This window comes from Hippocampus comes, unplaced genomic scaffold, assembly GCF_001891065.2.
Source record: "Hippocampus comes isolate QL1 unplaced genomic scaffold, H_comes_QL1_v1.1 scaffold330, whole genome shotgun sequence".
Lineage (NCBI taxonomy): Eukaryota > Metazoa > Chordata > Actinopteri > Syngnathiformes > Syngnathidae > Hippocampus > Hippocampus comes.
The window spans coordinates 358,504-375,552 of NW_017804754.1; the positions used below are offsets into that span (position 1 = coordinate 358,504).

Below are 17,049 nucleotides of genomic sequence, written 5' to 3' on the forward strand. Positions count from 1 at the left end.
ATTAGAGGCTGGTGAGTCATTTCTCAAAACACAGAGACATGCAAAAAGCCCATTGTCTCCACCCAGAGGTTTGTTTAATAAGTGAGTGATTTGTGGTCAAATCTTTCTGAGCTTGTTTAACCGAACAATATTGTCTCTGCCTTTGACAGGACGCCAGTTCAAAACAGTTGCTGCAGGCTGACTGTGCGCACATGACTTCTCGTGTGTTTTGCAAACTGTCCTGATGCATAAACAAACTATGCGCTGCTAATCTTGGTTTCAATGCTTTAGCACACAGGACAGAAAGCCGTGGGAGTGGGTGGGGTGGGGTGGGGGGGGGGGTGACAAAACAAAACCCAAAAGTACAGGAAGAAAACAGTTTTATCTCTTGGCTTAAACTACATTGCTGATCAATCCACCGAAACTTGACATTTAAATTGTGCAATTGAACTAGGACCACTGTTCTCTTTGTTTGGCTGTGGAGCTGAAACAAGACACTCCTTGTCCTTCCCTCAACTTTCACAGGAAAGAGTTGATCAAGTATCAGGAGGAGGGAACTTACAGGACAGCTGAATGCCTCTTTTCACTCTGCTTGCAGCAAAATTCTGTTGGGACAACCCACTGAGAGTTTTGGGACTCACGTGTCAGAGAGGCTGTAAAACAAGCCCACAGGGCCTCGGGAGGCAAAGTCCAGATGTTAGTGGACCAGACGAGAAGGATATTCTATTGCGGAACGAAGTGACAGGAAAAGGCTGAGAATCACGGCCCTGGTAAATATTTGACAGAAGAGGAGAAAGGACTTCAGACAAAGCCAACAGACTATATTTTCTGCAGCGATTTTATCTGTCCAATGAATCCTTTTGCTGAAGCCATGTCAGAGGACAAAGAGTTAACCTACAGCGATGCCATCCAGAAGGCCGGCAGCTCTATGTTTCGCTTCCCGCTCATCTCAGTGAAGGGAATTCCATTAATGAACCATATCGCCAATAACTTTGACGCCGTCTCAGCTTTCTGTCCTGACCCATCAGACATCCTTATCGCCACCTACCCGAAAGCCGGTCGGAGAAAATGCACTGCTTCTCTCCACCTTGACAATATGGGATGATGTTGTTTCATGGTGTTCTTGTACTGTCGTCGGTTTAAGGGACAACATGGACCCAGGAGATAGTTGACCTGCTTCTTCACAACGGTGATGCGGAGGCCTGTAGACGAGCACCCACGCCGGTCCGCAGTCCTTTCCTGGAGATATGCAGCCCACCACCAATCCCCTCAGGTGCGTACCGCATGTTGTTGCAATATGTTCGAAATTCACTTGATACATTGACACAAGCCAAGTCAAAAGAGATAAAATCAAAAGTGAACCCCCCCGCCAAAAAAAGACGCAAAATGCGGGGATACATGCTTTTCAGTGGAGCAACATATTGTATCACCCATCGATACATTTTCTATCATGCTTGTTCTCTTTTGGGTAGTGGATGAGGTGATGTCTCTCCCAGACCAAATACTGTATATACAAGTATACACTCTGTACATTATATATTGAATATAATGTTTATTTTGGACTTTTTGTAGTATACCGATTCACATTCAATGAACAGTTCCTGTCCACTGCCCCCATTCACAACTGCCAAGCAGCTGACTAGCAACCAATGCAAGATGTAAGGAAAGACTTCAGCTTTCCCACGACCCAAAAGTGCACATGCTGATCTGCACCACATCAGAGTGAGAGCCATTTGTATTTTGGTTACCTTAGAGCGGGACAACAAGAGTTGGAGAACAAGTTCACGTGGAGACAGCATTTGATCTGACCTGCTGCTTGAGTCTAAAAACAAACAACAGCAAATGTTCAAATTAGATAACAATCTTTCTGTTTCGAACACATTTTTCTCATGTGCCTTTATAAAAACTGAAATGACCCCTGCACCAAAAAACAACAAAAAAAAAAAAAAAAACAAACAAACAAACAAAAAAAACCCCCAGCTCTGAGCACGGTATGGTACATCACTGCACACTACAACCACAAATATTCCAAATACTTGGTAGAAGGAAAACATCCTTTTCATCTGGGTTCTTCTCGAAAACAAATTGACACACCAACACACACAGCCTGACTTTGCATTCTCCAGTCGAAATCGACTGCAACCAAAGGAGCAGGCTTTTTTGGCACGGCAGCCAGAAGGCACACACAAGAAGGAAGGCAATCTCTCGCCCCTTCCAGGAAGGGGCGAGAGATTGGTGACCCCTGCTCTGCTGCAAATACATCTTTTCCATGTGAATTCTCAGGTATTCAGCTTCTGGAAAAAATGGCTCCCCCAAGAATCATTAAGACACATCTGCCAATTCAGCTGGTTCCAACTGGGTTTTGGGAAAAAAAATGCAAAGTAAGTTGACGTAAGTAGGGATTCACAGACGGCAACGCCACTCATGCCACCTCAACATGAATTCTTTTTGAAGGTGTTCCTTGCATTGTGGCTTTCACTCTCCCCTCTGTCTCGTGCACAGACTATCTATGTAGCACGCAATGCAAAGGACAACACGGTGAGCTACTACCACTTTGGTCGCATGAATATGACTCAGCCTGAGCCTGGACCCTGGGAGGACTACGTCCAGAAATTCATGCGTGGAGAAAGTAAGTGGAGCAGTATCGTACGGCCCAATTGAAATCCAAATTTACCCTCAAATGTACTTACACTGTATGAAATCTGGGCCTGTTTTAGTTGAACAGAAAAGTTGTTTTTTTTTCCTTAGTTTTTTTATATGGTAACATGACCGGTTCCTTCTGCCATCGAGCAGTCGTAAGGCCGTACGTCGTCGGCACAGATAGGGGAACCCGTGGCAAATAGATCATACTTTTTGGACCAATTGAGTGCAATTGTATAATTTCCCCCACACTCACGTGCTGCGCAGTGCCGTGGGGCTCCTGGTACGATCACGTGAAAGGTTACTGGCAGGAACGAGAAAAGAGGAACATCCTTTACATCTTCTATGAAGACATGAAAGAGGTAGTGATTTCACATCTCTCCTGTGGCATTCATTGCATTTTTATGTGCAACACACACAGACGCCCGCGCGCGCACACACACACACGCACGCACGCACGCACAGACAACACATTCTTGGAATTATTTAGTCTGCCAGAAGCTTCTTTGAAGAAGCTCGGCACATACCCCGCTGTTACTTTTCCATGCAGGATCCCAGACGTGAAGTGGAACGCATCATGAAGTACATGGACTTGTCCCTCTCTGATGATGTCGTCGGCAGCATTGTGGAGCTGACGACCTTCAAAAACATGAAGGAGAACCCGATGGCCAACTACACCTGCATTCCTGAGAATGTTTTTGACCAGTCCATCTCCAGCTTCATGAGAAAAGGTCATTGGACTTGAGTCCAGTCCTGTTAGAGTAAAGCAGTAACCTCTTGAGGTCTTGGGAGTTCTTGCTTTTCCCTCTGCGGAGGATGTTACGGGTGGGGAACCTTTCGCCTGTCATAAATATATGAAGAATTAGGATATAACATTCTCAGGTTCGAAGAATTTGTCAGATAAATGATTTGGTGCTTTTAAAAACTGTTCCTCGGAGGCTTTTAAGACCCTGTCAAGTTGTTTCTTATCATTTCAGTTTTCCCAATTAGTGTGCATTTTCCATGTTAGTTATTATGATGACTCTACTGTTACCGCCCAAGCTAGCGAATGGCTAGCGCCTCTCGTCACGGAGCGGTGGGATACACTTCTCTACCCACCATTCAAGCCGTTATCTTCTTTTTGTTTGTCCTCAACAGGAGAAGTCGGAGACTGGAAAAATCATTTCACACCTGAGCAGTCAGCAGAGTTTGACGAGGACTACGAGAAGAAAATGAAGCAAGTCAACATTCCGTTCAGAACACAGTTCTAAAAGGCTTCGCGTTGTTTCAGTGTCGTGTACCGAGTCATTTCTCCATTGTTGCTTGTTACAACTGCAGTATAACTGAGCAGTATAGTAAAATGATATCAAAAGTGTTTTGCAGTTGTAAGAAAGCCTGCTGATGCTACACGAGAACTTGTTTCTCGTCCAAGCAACTTTTGGGTGAAAAAGAAATCTACGACAAAGCTTCTCAAAAGAGATCAAGAAGAGAAGAGAACAATATGTAGAGATGACATCCGTGTGGTGTATCGTTACTAGCCTCGAGCAGTTTACAGCATGATCCGAGTTCACGAGGGAATACAGTAATGTGGTACGAAATTATTCAAGCCATTTTGGGGAAAGGATTTATGCCGTGTCACTTCCTTGTCACAATATTGACTTTATGAAATGGTTGACTAAAGAAACACATCCACACCCAAAGTGTCATTAACTCCAAAAGTTAAAAACTCAACATAATTTAGCATGTTGCTCCTGGCACTCAGATTATGGCTCGCGAGCCTTCCATCCACTTGCTTTGAATCTATCCTTTCAGGCATTTTCCATCGCACTTGTGCATATTGGGGACTGGTTGCAGGACACCTAAAGACAAACAAGGTTTCACGCTCACAAGTTGAGATTCAAACGGCACCTCAGAACGGTGTGTCGATCCACTCCAGCATTGTGTTGCCTTCGCTTGAATCACTGGAGTGGATTGGATGGATCGGGGAACGAAACATCTCGGTTCCTTCACACGTTCCGTACCAAGGGAAACCTTTGTCTCACTCTATATGGAACAAGCTTACAGGAGCTGAAATATTTAGGATTCGTCGAATGGCAATTCGACACAGCTCGACACACAAGGTCGCAGTGCTCACAGTTGGACTTACAATGAGGTCCGCACACTCTGATGCCTACGTGAATGTAACATGCATTAAAATATGACTTTCTGTCCTTTGGTCGTGCTTTCACTGAATATTGATTTGGGGAGAAAGGCATGTTTTGCGGGCAGGGAGGGTTGGCAAAGCTATGGGAGCTCATCAAGAAATGTGTGAGTGATGGATTTTGGTTTGGAGCGACCTCGGTCCTCCAGGTCACATGTTTCAGATGTCTTGCTGCAACCATGAACGGCACCCGAACGGCTTCTCCTGGTCACATTAAGGGTGTCGGCTGTTGGCACTGCCCACTGAGGCAACAGGGATGAGGAAGGACTCGAATCGCTCCCACCTGCTCACAGTAAAAGGGATTTTTCTTTTCCTTACAACAAGACTTTGGCACCAGGTCTGCTTTCTGACCTCCTCCGCTGGACCTCCTCATCACCTCCTACCCTAAAAAACAAGCTAGGTGGAGTCGACGACCTTCAAGAACATGAAAGAGACCCCCGATGGCCAACTCCACCTTTATGCACTAAAGCAGGGTTGTCAAACCCGTTTTCGTCGCGGGCCACATTTGAGTTACCGTTTCCCTAGCAGGGCTGTGATGACTGAAATCATTAAAAAAAAAAAAAAAAAAGTCAAGAATACCGGTTTATTCAACTATTGTTTAAGTTACTGTAATGAGTTGTTTGGAAACAGGAACATGCTTACAACATTCATTCATTAATTCATTCATTTTCCGAACCGCTTTATCCTCACTAGGGTCGCCGGGGGTTATGGTGCCTATCCCAGCTGTCTTCGGGCAGTAGGCAGGGGACACCCTGAATCGGTTGCCAGCCAATCGCAGGGCACAGAGAGATGAACAACCATCCACGCCCACACTCACACCTAGGGACAATTTAGAGTGTTCAATCAGCCTGCCATGCATGTTTTTGGAATGTGGGAGGAAACCGGAGTACCTGGAGAAAACCCACGCAGGCCCGGGTAGAACATGCAAACTCCACACAGGGAGGCCGGAGGTGGAATTGAACCCGGTACCTCTGCACTGTGAAGTCGACGTGCTAACCACTCAACTACCGGGCCGCCTGCTCACAACATGTCTCTTATTTATTACATATGAGAATTTGAAATTGTGTTCCATATTTTAGCAAGCATCATGGAAGTTGCCATGTCCGATTTGCTTTCGTGGGCCACATAAAATGATGATCTGGCCCCCAGGCCCTGACTTTGACACCCGTGCACTAAAAGTTTGGCGAGTTACTGCTTTTCACTCTGTTTTACGTTCACAAGTCCAAGTTAAGTCAACTGATGTTGTCAAACAAGGGTGAGGACAGGCTAAACCGTTTCGTGTTCTTAAATGTATGAGAATGTGATGTAAAACTAACAAATGATTGTCACCGCATGGTATGAATTGATGAGTCAGAGTTTTTAGACGTTTTTCGAGATGCATGTCAGCTTAATTTCAGGAGAAGTTGGTGATTGGAAAAGTCATTTCAACGTACCGTTCAGAACACAGTTCAAAAAAACTTACAAGCATTTCAATAAAGACTATCGAAGACTGGCCATATCAATGGCAGAACCTTAACTGAATAGAGCCTGCGTTTTACCTCCTGAAGAGGAGACCCAAGGGAGAAACCACCAGAAGCAAACAAGAACTGAACGGGGCTACAGAAAAGGCCCGAAAAAGCATTTCAAATGGCGACCGCAACAGCCTGGTGAAATCGGTGAGTCGCATGCTTGATGCGGTTATTGCAGCGAAGTGTTATGCCACCAAATATGAAATGTTATTCACTCCAAGTCTGTTCCAATACTTTCGCTCGCTTCAAAAGTGGGTGGCTTCAAACCAAAGGTGCTCTGCCCTAAGTTGTCAAACACACCTCGATGTAAAGATGGAAAGTTTAAACTAAACAGGCAAGCTGGCCCCTTTGCAGAAAAGCTTACTTTTTGGGTGTGGTGCTGTCAAATTACTACTGGCAGTCATTTGGCTTGAAATCACATCAGCAGAAGATCTATGGAAAATAAATAAATACATAAATATTCAGCGGTGGCAAGTGCTGAGACCAGAGTAAAAGAGAGGAGGAAGGACTTCATACAGACACAAGGGCCACACTGAAAGGGCAACCGCAAAAACCTCAGCCATGTCGGAGAACCAGACTGTCATGCCTCGCGCGCTCTTGGTCCCAGTAAAAGGGATCCTTCTGCCGGATCACATTGCCAAAGACCTTGATGCCGTGTCCGCTTTTTGTCCTCATCCATCGGACATTCTCATTGCTGCCTTCCCAAAATCAGGTTTGATTACCTTTATGCTTCTGTTCGCCGTCTCTTTTTAGGGGCCTAATGTGCCATTCAAACGGAGGACGATTTCATTGTCGGTCTACGGCAAGTCTGCTTCAGTCTCGGGTTACGGCTTTGGCATCTCACATTTCTGACCTTCTATGTCGAATTTCCATGTTCGCCCTTTGCAGTGCGGGTTTGTTTTTTTCCAGGTTCGCCAGTTACCTTCCACATTCTCAAAAAGTGCATGGTATGTTCATGGCATACTCTATATTGTCCACAGGCAAGATCGTAAGTGTGACTGTTTTTCTCTCGATATGTGCCTTGCGATTGGCTTGCAATCAGTCAAGAGCGCACACTGCCTCTTGCCCAGAGTCAGCTGCGACACACTGCAGCTCCCCTGTGACCCGAAAGAGGACAAATCGTCGAGCAATGGATCGATAGAGTGAATGTGGTGTCTGGATGATGCCGTGCATCGGAAGGTCAAATAAGTCACGTGTTCTTGTACCTTTGGGTGACAAGGCTCGACGTGGACCGCGGAGATCGTCGACCAGCTTCTTCATAACGGAGATGTTGAGAGCTGCAGACGAGCCCCAATCACCGTCCGAACTGCTTTCCTCGAGGCTAGCAACCGTCTGCGGACAAAATCGGGTGCGTAGACCTTAAAGTGGATCCCACTACATTGTACAGGTTTTCCAAATTTGAAAATATAGTGGAAAATTCTTAAAACAATTGTCTGTTCCTTGCGGAACAAATAGTTTGGAGTGGTTCCTTGTCTTCCAAGAACCACAGTTTATGAGCTTTTCCAAATTCCGAGTGGTCAGAGCTGCCTTTTCACGCTGCACTTACCAACACGCCATGGACAATAAGAAAGGCTGCCGGAGTGCTAACAGCAATAGACCAAACCGAGTGCGTTGTTAAAAGGCCTTAACAGCGGTTATGAGAGACAAAAGCAAAAAGTTGAAATCTTTCAAGCAAACTTAATCAGTCAACATTCTACCCCCCGCTTTGCATGCTTCAGACAAGCTACACGTTTTTCTGGGGTGACCGAGCCGTTTGCACCCAAAAGGAGAGGGCACTTCACGAGGCAGTTGTCACAAGGACGACAGCCTTTAGTTTCTTATTCCTTTGTAAAACCACAGATGGTGGAATATCATTTTTAAAAAATGTTTTTAATGAAAAAGGGATGATGACAACAGGAAAAAGTTGGGCCTGTCTGATATTTTTTATCCGGAATCCTGTTCTTCCACATAAACCCCAGTGAAGAGGACAAAGCTCAAATGCAAAATGAGAACACTTGCAAGGAGCCACAGTAGGTCAAAAAAAAACCAACAGGTAGATTGAACAGCCAAGATGGCTCAACCTGACTTCAGCTCTTGAGATCACTCACTGGACCGCACACACAACACGATAAATGAGTGACTTGAGCTACGATCTTGGTCACAGAGCAAATTCAATTCGTAAATCAAGGCAGCGCTAACTGATAGATTTGCCGCAAATCATCAGGTCTCCATCAACTGAAGGAAATGGCTCCCCCAAGAGTCATCAAGACGCATCTGCCAATCCAGATGGTTCCGGTCGGCTTTTGGGAAAAAAAGTGCAAAGTGAGTCGACAAAGGCCAAGCACCTGCACAAGTGGCAACTACGAACCGCCACTCATCCGATAACGTGACGTGTGTTTTAAAGACCATCTACGTTGCCCGCAATGCCAAGGACACCGTGGTGAGCTTCTACCACTTCCATCACATGAATTTGGCCAGTCCCGAGCCTGGGCCCTGGGAGAGTTTCGTCCACAAGTTCATGCACGGGGAGTGTAAGTAAAGACATCAGGACGATTCCTGCAGGTCAGTGACTTCCTGAACGTTGTCACCGCAGTGGCGTGGGGCTACTGGCACGATCACGTCAAAGGTTTCTGGGAGGAACAAGAAAAGAGGGACATCCTTTACCTCTTCTATGAAGACATGAAAGAGGTAGTGAGGTCAAACCTCTGTCGAGTCATTTGTCGCTGGTACTTCTCTGTTCACGAGGAGAATTGTGCATTTTAATGCAGTAGTTCTGCGTGGCTTTAGTAAGTCAATTGGACATGAAGAATACTTCTCGGTGCAGAACAGACTTGGTTTTTCTCCTTTCGTTCCCTCGCCCAGAATCCTCGGCGCGAAGTGGAGCGCATCATGAAGTACCTGGACTTGTCCCTCTCTGATGACGACATCGGCCACATCGTGGAGCTGACGACATTTAAGAACATGAAGGAGAACCCGATGACCAACTTCAGCTTCTTTCCGCCAGAGATTTACAATCAATCCATCTCCAAATTCATGAGAAAAGGTCATTCAATCGTGATGCAACCACCATCATGCAACTACGCACATTTCAACTGATGTTCACAAACATTCGGCCATTCTCTTTTAAGTGTCCCAACATGTGGTGGGGCTGCCTGTTTCCCAATCAAGCATCACTTAGGCCATCATGTAAAAAAAAAAAAAAAAAAAAACAAACTGGCGTGTCTCCTCCTTTTGTTCTGTTCACAACAGGAGAAGTTGGTGACTGGAAAAACCACTTCACACCAGAGCAGTCGGCGGCATTTGACGAGGACTACGAGAAGAAAATGAAGCAAGCCAACATACCATTCAAGACAGAATTGTAACGAGCTTTGCGGTCTTTCACTTGCTACGACCGCATTTCTCTGCTGCGTGTGACAACTGCAGTTGACCATCACAGTCAAATTAAAAAAAAAAAAAGGGGAAGGGGGGGGGGGGGGGGTTGGTTCCCATTTGTGAGGAATCTCGTTAATTATGCTTCATTGGAACGTGTTGTGAGGGTTGTTGATCCAACTTTTTTTTTGGGGGGGGGGGGTCAAGAATAAAGCCAGAAAATGAGTTTAAAAGTGCATCAGTAAATAAAGATTATTGTTCTTACTTTTCTCTCTTCTTCATTTGTCCGTGCGACTGCCATTACGTTGCCGCCTGGTGGCCAAGAAGGGAACACCGGAAGGTGCAGCAATATGAATTCCAGCATTCAATCATGATCCATCATGTGATATTTTTACATTCTCTTTAATTATGCTTTTACTCTCTTTTTGTGCAGCATATATTATTGAGTGCTATTTTCCATTTTGGAATCACATTAAAATCTTTCAGTTGTTTTTTTTTTTTTCTGGGTGGCGGCTGCACAAGATTAATGGCATTTCCATTCCATTTCAACGGGTCGTGTAATTTGACTAATTCCTAATTTGTGATTTCTGAAACAAGAGATGCTGTCGGGGCAGAGTTTTAGCTGCAACATTCGTTGCAGTGTCACGTCTTACGTGACACTGAGGAATGTCAATTGGAAACCACACGCCTGACTCAATCGAAATGCTTTGACTTTCAACGTGCTCTGCATATCCTGATGCTTAAAATCATGAATGTCACATGCCTTAAAAAGAATACTGTCAAATGTCCTGTGGTCAGGTTTTTATTGACTTAATCTAGGTGGGTAGAAAGGGGCGTATTGGGAGAAAGAAGGGTGGAAAAGGAAGCTCATCAAGAGACGTGAATGATGGATTTCATTTCGTAGCTTGCGTTAGTGTTACAGTTTGGGGCAAGGAAGTTAGAGGAAAGAGAATTGGGCTGAAGTGCAAAAAAGATGAGCGGTCTTTAGAAGACTAAAAGCACCTTGTACCTTCTCCTGATCACTTTTTGGAGTGTGGTGCTCTTCTTGGCGCTGTACGCTGAGGGTTTGTTGGATTCAAAAGCAAATCAGCAGGACCCACAAGGTAAACGGGCTTTCCCTTCGGTACTCAACGCGCTTTAAACACTGTCTCCTCATTTTATCGACGGATGACACGGAATCAGGAGCAACTCAGGGTTCAGTGTCTTGCTCGAGGACACGTAGGAGGCATGGTCACAACGGTTGCCGATCGAACCCGCAATCTTTGGGTTTGAGAGAGCCACCGAAACAGGGCAGGGAAAGCAGGCAATTATACAGTAACAGCAAACGGATAAGCGGTCGACCAACCACCCTGCAAGGACAGAGAATCTTCCGGTTTCTCCGCCATCATATTTAAAGCGTGGTGCTGTTGACACAGCATAATTGAGTCCTCTTGCCCTGCGGCTCCTGATGATTAGCTACAAAGCCCAAAGGATCATTGGGATGAGAAAGGACTTCATACTAACACGCTGCGAGGGCACCCTCAACACTTTTGGCTTGAGCTCAGTCATGTCAGAGAACCAAACTCCCATCTCGCGCTCGCACTTGGTCACAGTCAAGGGGATTCCTCTTCCAGACCACATCGCCAAAGCCCTCGAGGGAGCAGCCGCTTTCTCGCCTCATCCGTCGGACATCCTCATCGACTCCTACCCTAAATCAGGTTTGATAGCCGTCATGCTTCTCGTCATGTGGCAGTTTGCGGTTAAAACAACAATAAAACATTAAAACTGTCTGCATGACCTAACAGTAGAATACTATTCAAGTAACTTTTTGAAAAATAATCGCCATCTTTATTTTATGTATTTATTCAGTTCATTGGTACAGTGCACATAAATCAACACAAGAATAAATACTGTAAATTCGCCGCACTTGGCATAAATGCTCATTTTCAGCCGTAGCCCCAGGGCAGGTCTATAAAATAGCACAGTGAGACGCATAAAATTTTAAGACTACAATGAGAGAAATAAAAACCAAATAGGTAAGCCATCATGAAAGAAACGATGCAAACAGTTGCAGTACTCAATTACAAGACAAAAGACCAGCACAGACAAATCACTTTGAGCTACAAATTGAGCTACAGTGGAATGGGCTGGAGTCTGGAAGCAGTGTTTAGTGCTTGTCTGATGTATTTTTAGCCAATGTTTACGTTTTTGTTTTGCTTTTTTTTTTTGTGGGGTTTTTTTTTTTTTTTGCATGTGCCTGTAATTCCTTTTTCAGTTACTATTTGATTACGTGTTCCCGGAGCAATCATTTTGAGATTTTCCTGGGATGATTTCCATCTCTCTCTGCTGCAAGACATCCAATTCAAATGACGCGATGGAAAAACATCGGGTGTGTCGACCTCAAATCGACTAAGGGGTGCACGCCGAGGCAGGTACATTGCAAGCATGACTCATTCATGATGGAGCCAGTGCCCTGGTGGCCGTTGGAAATTTGGGTACGTTTCCCAAACGGCCGGGTCTCAATGAATATTCAATGGGTATCTGAAGGAACAGATACTTTCAGTAGTTAAGTGTTAAGTCGTTTTTTTATGTGCGGGGCAAACAGATAAATCATCCACCCATCGCGTGAAGACAACATGCATCTTCGGGCCTCTCGTGATTATATTCTGGGTGTCCGAATGACACGATTGACAACGCCCTCTGAGGGTTTGTTGGTTTTTAAACCGATGTGAGGGAGCTGTAAGGCAAATATTCATATACACATCAACCTTAGTCATGTCAGACAACCAGCCCGTCATCCCTCGCTCGCTCATTGTCAAAGTACAAGGGGTTTCTCTTCCGGACCACATCGCCAAAGCCTTCGAGGCCGCGTCTGCTTTCACTCCTGATCCGTCAGACCTCATCATCATCTCCTACCCTAAATCAGGTTTGATAATTGTCCTGCTTCTTCTTGTGGTTTTTGAGCAAACTTTTTGGCTTAAGTGGGGCAGTTTGCAGCTTTAAAAACAAAACAAAAACAAAACACAATCTGTAATTAATATTTGTGCTTCGTACTTGCCAAACCTTTTCAATGCCACGAGCAGTAGAGTACACACATTGAGTTCTTATGACACATACGTTTATTAACTCATTCACTCCCAAAGACGTTTTTAAACGTCTTTTCAGACTTGGTCCAGAATTGGCTGGTACTGAATGAGTTAAAGCCACCTTTGAGAGCAGAAACGAAACGAAGGAATAGGCAGAATTTCTGAACACTCAAGAGCATGAGTACATTTGTTCTGTGTCGCCACTTGCAATTGACTAATATCGATTTTCCATATCCTATGTTGGCTGTTCAGCAATTTCATGTGCAGATTAGTTAAAAACGAGTTTGTGAAGTTACTCGGGGTAATTTTTTATGATAGCGTTTTACTGAGATGCACAAGCGAATTCTATCGCAAATAGCTGAAGGGGAGTTTTCAATTCTTTACAAAGACTAATATGCATCCCATATAGATTTGGTGTCCGTGTATTTTTTTTAGCTTTTTTTATGGCAAGTTACTGGGTACCGGCAGCTAATTTTCTATGTTGCATTTACGTCATGAATAGACGCTTCATACATTTCAGGTGCTGCTTGCCAATCTTTCAAGAAGGACGTGGACATTTATGTCCATTGAAAGTGATTTCTAGGTCCAAAGTTGTTTTAACTGCAATCTGCAACTTGCACGAGTGAAAGAAACACTCATGTCTTCAGTCCTCAGCTCCCCCTTGACACACAGAGCCATGTGGCCATCCATTTGGAAAGACGCTGAAAGTGACGTCCGGATGACGTCATTCACTCTCAGGTGCTCTCGATGTTTACTGGAAGTCACGATGTATTCTTATGCATTTAAATGATCAGGGACGACATGGATCCAGGAGATAGTTGACCTCCTTCTTCATAACGGAGATGATGGGAGCTCAAAACGAGCTTCCATCGTCAAGCGCCACCCTTTCCTCGAGGCTTCCACTCAGCTATGCAAACAATCGGGTAAGTTAGACCACGACTGGATCTCGTTGGACCGTACAGGTACTCCGATCCAAGCATCCTCTCAGTGCAGGACACAGGCTGAACAAATATAGCAACATCTCTGTGCCCAGTGGAACCACTGACAGTTCAGATATACAGTACTGTATTTGTTATGAACCATCAGGTCTCGATCTCCTGAAGGAGATGGATCCCCCGAGAGTCATCAAGACACATATGCCGCTTCAGCTGGTTCCAGCCGGCTTTTGGGAAAACAAGTGCAAAGTAAGTTGATGTGGTCAAGCACCTGTGGGGATGACCGATCCCGAACCGACCCTCATTTCATAAAGTGATGTGTTTTAAAGATAATCTACATCGCACGCAATGCCAAGGACACCCTGGTGAGCTACTACCACTTCCTTCGCATGAGTAAGATCAGTCCTGAGCCCGGACCCTGGGAGGGATTCATCCACAAGTTCATGCGTGGAGAGCGTAAGTGCGAGTGTCAGCGGGTGAGGAAAATTCGAGCAGGTCAGTGACGTCCTGAACGTTGTCTCTGCAGTGGGATGGGGCTCCTGGTACGATCATGTGAAAGGGTACTGGGAGGAGCGCGAAAAGAGGAACATCCTTTTCCTGTTCTATGAAGACATGAAAGAGGTCGTGAATTAAGACCTCGCCCGAGTCACCTTCCCGGGGCTCATGTTTGTTTGGGGAAGGCGGTGCGCTCTGTGGGCTCCTCGGGATCTCGGCAAGTTTATTGCTGCATTGCCACTGGCTTAGTAGTTTATGGGTTGCATGGGTGTGGACTGGGATGTCAAGCCTCTGGTGATAGCTTGCATCAAGTGGCTGTTGCATCACTATTGGAGTCCATCAAAAGTGCCTCTCGGGGTGGTCCTTGGGTCGTGGGAGGTCGGAGATGCACGGGCATCTCTCAATTCTTGACATAATAATTGTATTTCTTTTTTGTTTTGTTTTGTTTTTTTGTCCCAAACCCTAGAATCCCAGACGTGAAATTGAACGAATCATGAAGTACCTCGACTTGTACCTCCCTGATGATGTCATCAGCCACATTGTGGAGATGACGACCTTCAAGAACATGGAGGAGAATCCAATGGTCAACTATAGCTTCTTTGGCAAAGAGATTTTTGATCAGACCATCTCCAAATTCATGAGAAAAGGTCATTCAACATTTATGCAACCACCATCAAGCTACTGCGCATATGTATTTCAACCGATTTTTACAACGGTGATAACTAGTCGGCCATTTTCTTTAAACGGGAGTAGGGATCCAATTTCGGCTATTGGTTTTCCATTAGGCTTCATTTTGTTCTCATATTTTTAAGCATAATCTAATAAACTGGCAACTCCCATCCCCCCTTTCATGTGCTCAACAGGAGAAATCGGTGACTGGAAAAATCATTTTACGCCGGAGCAGTCAGCGGAGTTTGACGAGGACTACCAGAAGAAAATGAAGAATGTCAACATACCATTCAGAGCACAGTTCTAACGGGCTTTGCAATGTTGCAGTGGCTCCTAATTGGCTTTAATTTTTTTCAGATGTTGGGCGTTGCCACTGTAGCATAACATCACACTAAAATAGAATATAGTGACACAGTTGTTTTCTAGGTAAAAATGTCGATGTTACAGGACTTAGAATAGAGAAAGTACATACACTTACCATAGTGAAAGAGCTACATCAACATTTTTTGTTCCACATGACCACAGAACTAATTAAACTTGTATCTCATGGCACCATGATACTGTTGTCTTGTATTGTGCAGTGTTTTAGGGCTTACCTGTATTCAGATTCTTAACCCAGTGTAATTTGCTTGTCACAATATTGACTGTACCTAATTTACTTTCTGAAGATGTACGGTTGACTAACCAAACCTGTTCACGCCCAAAGGTTATATCGTTAAGAAAGTAAAGTGCAAACATAATACAATTTTTAAATGTGGCATTTCATTATGACTGGAATGTAATTCAGATGACTGAGCAAGAAACGGGGTACACATTCTGGTCTGGTCACAGGACAAGCAAGCACTTGCACTCTCATTCACACTTCAGGATAATTTAGTCTTCGGTGTACATAACATTAATGTTTTTGTAAAGGAGGAGAAAGCCAGCGTGACCAAAGAAAATCCACACATGCAGGGGGAGAAAACTTAATTACATCACTTACTTTTTTTTTTGTTCCTCAACAGGAGAAGTCGGTGATTGGAAAAATAATTTTAAGCCTGAGCGGTCAGCAGTTTGACAAGGACTAGGAGAAGCAAGAAATGAAGCAAGTTAACATACAGTTCAGAACAGAAATCTAACAGGTTTTGCAGCCTTTCAATTGTACATTTCACCGTTGCTGTTTGTTGGACAACACATTCAGCACAACATCACGATAAAATAAAATACTGCCCCATTAATTTTGGTTTTGACATGGATTTCACCTAGTGTATGGCAATCTAACGTAGCTTAATCATAAAGCTACGTTAGATTGCCTTTTTGGAGACTTAGGTAGTGTTAATTAGGCGTTTCAACAACACAGTCACCCAGTGGGCACACATTACACGGGGGGAAATAAGAGAAAAATGATACCAGCCATTTATCACTTTTCTCAGTGTCTTAAATATCTTCTTTTCGTTTTCCACACGAGTACAACAATAAGCAAAAACCATGGTCAACTCGCATAAAATTGTGTCCATGCTAACACCAATTTAGTATTGTACACACCTCGTGGAGTTGAGCTAGTACCTAAAGCCGAGGGGCTAATTATGAAAGAAAATGTCAAAATCGCGCTTAAAACCAGAAAATACCTTGTAGTGGTCCTGAATACGCACACTGAAGGGGAAAACTAATTATCTTGAAGGTTTACAACGTTGTTGGAAGATTCTTGTGATGAATATTCAAACATCCACTTGAGTTGTCACGCTAGCTTTACGAGCCGTTCATTTTCAATTTGCGCGCCGTCGTCGTCTGCTCGTGTCTTATTCGACCTGGTGCAATCACGTTACCCAGAGCCCCCGATGGTGACACTGCCACCTATGGGTGACACTTGTCTTAGCACACAAAAAAAATGGCTCCTCAAAAGTCTCATAGGAAAAAAACAGTGTTCTAAGCATAACTAATCCGCCATTCCTCAAACAGATCCAACAGTAGATTATAAATCAATCGCAAATATGCACATTTAGCACATTCAATCAGTGCAGTGCAAAATTTAAGGAGATAAGCTACATACTGTTCTACATGAAATGTAGCTGAACTACACTAAAGCTACGCACCAGGGAAACTTAGCGAGTTAAACACAATAAAATGACAAAATTAGCTAAACTACACCAAGGCGACGTTGGTCATGTTGACTTTTTTAAATATATACACTATATGTCTTTCGTTATCAGGAAACGATCCCTTCATACGCCTTGTTTCAACACTGAATTAGT

General features: G+C 44.3%; 3 protein-coding genes and 2 long non-coding RNA genes across 5 annotated transcripts; 3 read left to right on the forward strand and 2 right to left on the reverse strand.

Moving 5' to 3' along the window:
* The first annotated feature begins 336 nt into the window (after positions 1–336).
* Positions 337–4,813, forward strand: LOC109526641 (sulfotransferase 1 family member D1-like). The gene is made up of 7 exons (XM_019888090.1): positions 337–1,037; positions 1,124–1,252; positions 2,263–2,360; positions 2,482–2,608; positions 2,887–2,981; positions 3,170–3,350; positions 3,757–4,813. The coding sequence occupies exons 1-7, from the start codon at positions 830–832 to the stop codon at positions 3,867–3,869; spliced, it is 951 nt and encodes a 316-aa protein (XP_019743649.1). The 5' UTR covers positions 337–829; the 3' UTR covers positions 3,870–4,813.
* On the reverse strand, positions 1,131–2,948 carry LOC109526785 (uncharacterized). Its single transcript, XR_002170415.1, has 3 exons — positions 2,876–2,948; positions 1,728–1,801; positions 1,131–1,218 (listed from the first exon to the last, which is right to left on the reverse strand). It is a non-coding gene; the product is annotated as an uncharacterized LOC109526785 (long non-coding RNA).
* A 1,931-nt stretch (positions 4,814–6,744) lies between the features above and the next one.
* Positions 6,745–9,739, forward strand: LOC109526715 (sulfotransferase 1A3-like). Its single transcript, XM_019888204.1, has 7 exons — positions 6,745–7,018; positions 7,526–7,654; positions 8,510–8,607; positions 8,690–8,816; positions 8,879–8,973; positions 9,148–9,328; positions 9,535–9,739. The coding sequence occupies exons 1-7, from the start codon at positions 6,868–6,870 to the stop codon at positions 9,645–9,647; spliced, it is 894 nt and encodes a 297-aa protein (XP_019743763.1). The 5' UTR covers positions 6,745–6,867; the 3' UTR covers positions 9,648–9,739.
* Positions 9,740–10,842: 1,103 nt separating this feature from the next.
* LOC109526577 (sulfotransferase 1 family member D1-like) lies at positions 10,843–15,376 on the forward strand. Its single transcript, XM_019887968.1, has 7 exons — positions 10,843–11,351; positions 13,514–13,642; positions 13,806–13,903; positions 13,984–14,110; positions 14,181–14,275; positions 14,616–14,796; positions 15,013–15,376. The coding sequence occupies exons 1-7, from the start codon at positions 11,102–11,104 to the stop codon at positions 15,123–15,125; spliced, it is 993 nt and encodes a 330-aa protein (XP_019743527.1). The 5' UTR covers positions 10,843–11,101; the 3' UTR covers positions 15,126–15,376.
* Positions 15,377–15,812: 436 nt separating this feature from the next.
* LOC109521519 (uncharacterized) lies at positions 15,813–16,378 on the reverse strand. The gene is made up of 2 exons (XR_002169382.1): positions 16,343–16,378; positions 15,813–15,881 (listed from the first exon to the last, which is right to left on the reverse strand). It is a non-coding gene; the product is annotated as an uncharacterized LOC109521519 (long non-coding RNA).
* Between the last annotated feature and the right edge of the window lie 671 nt (positions 16,379–17,049).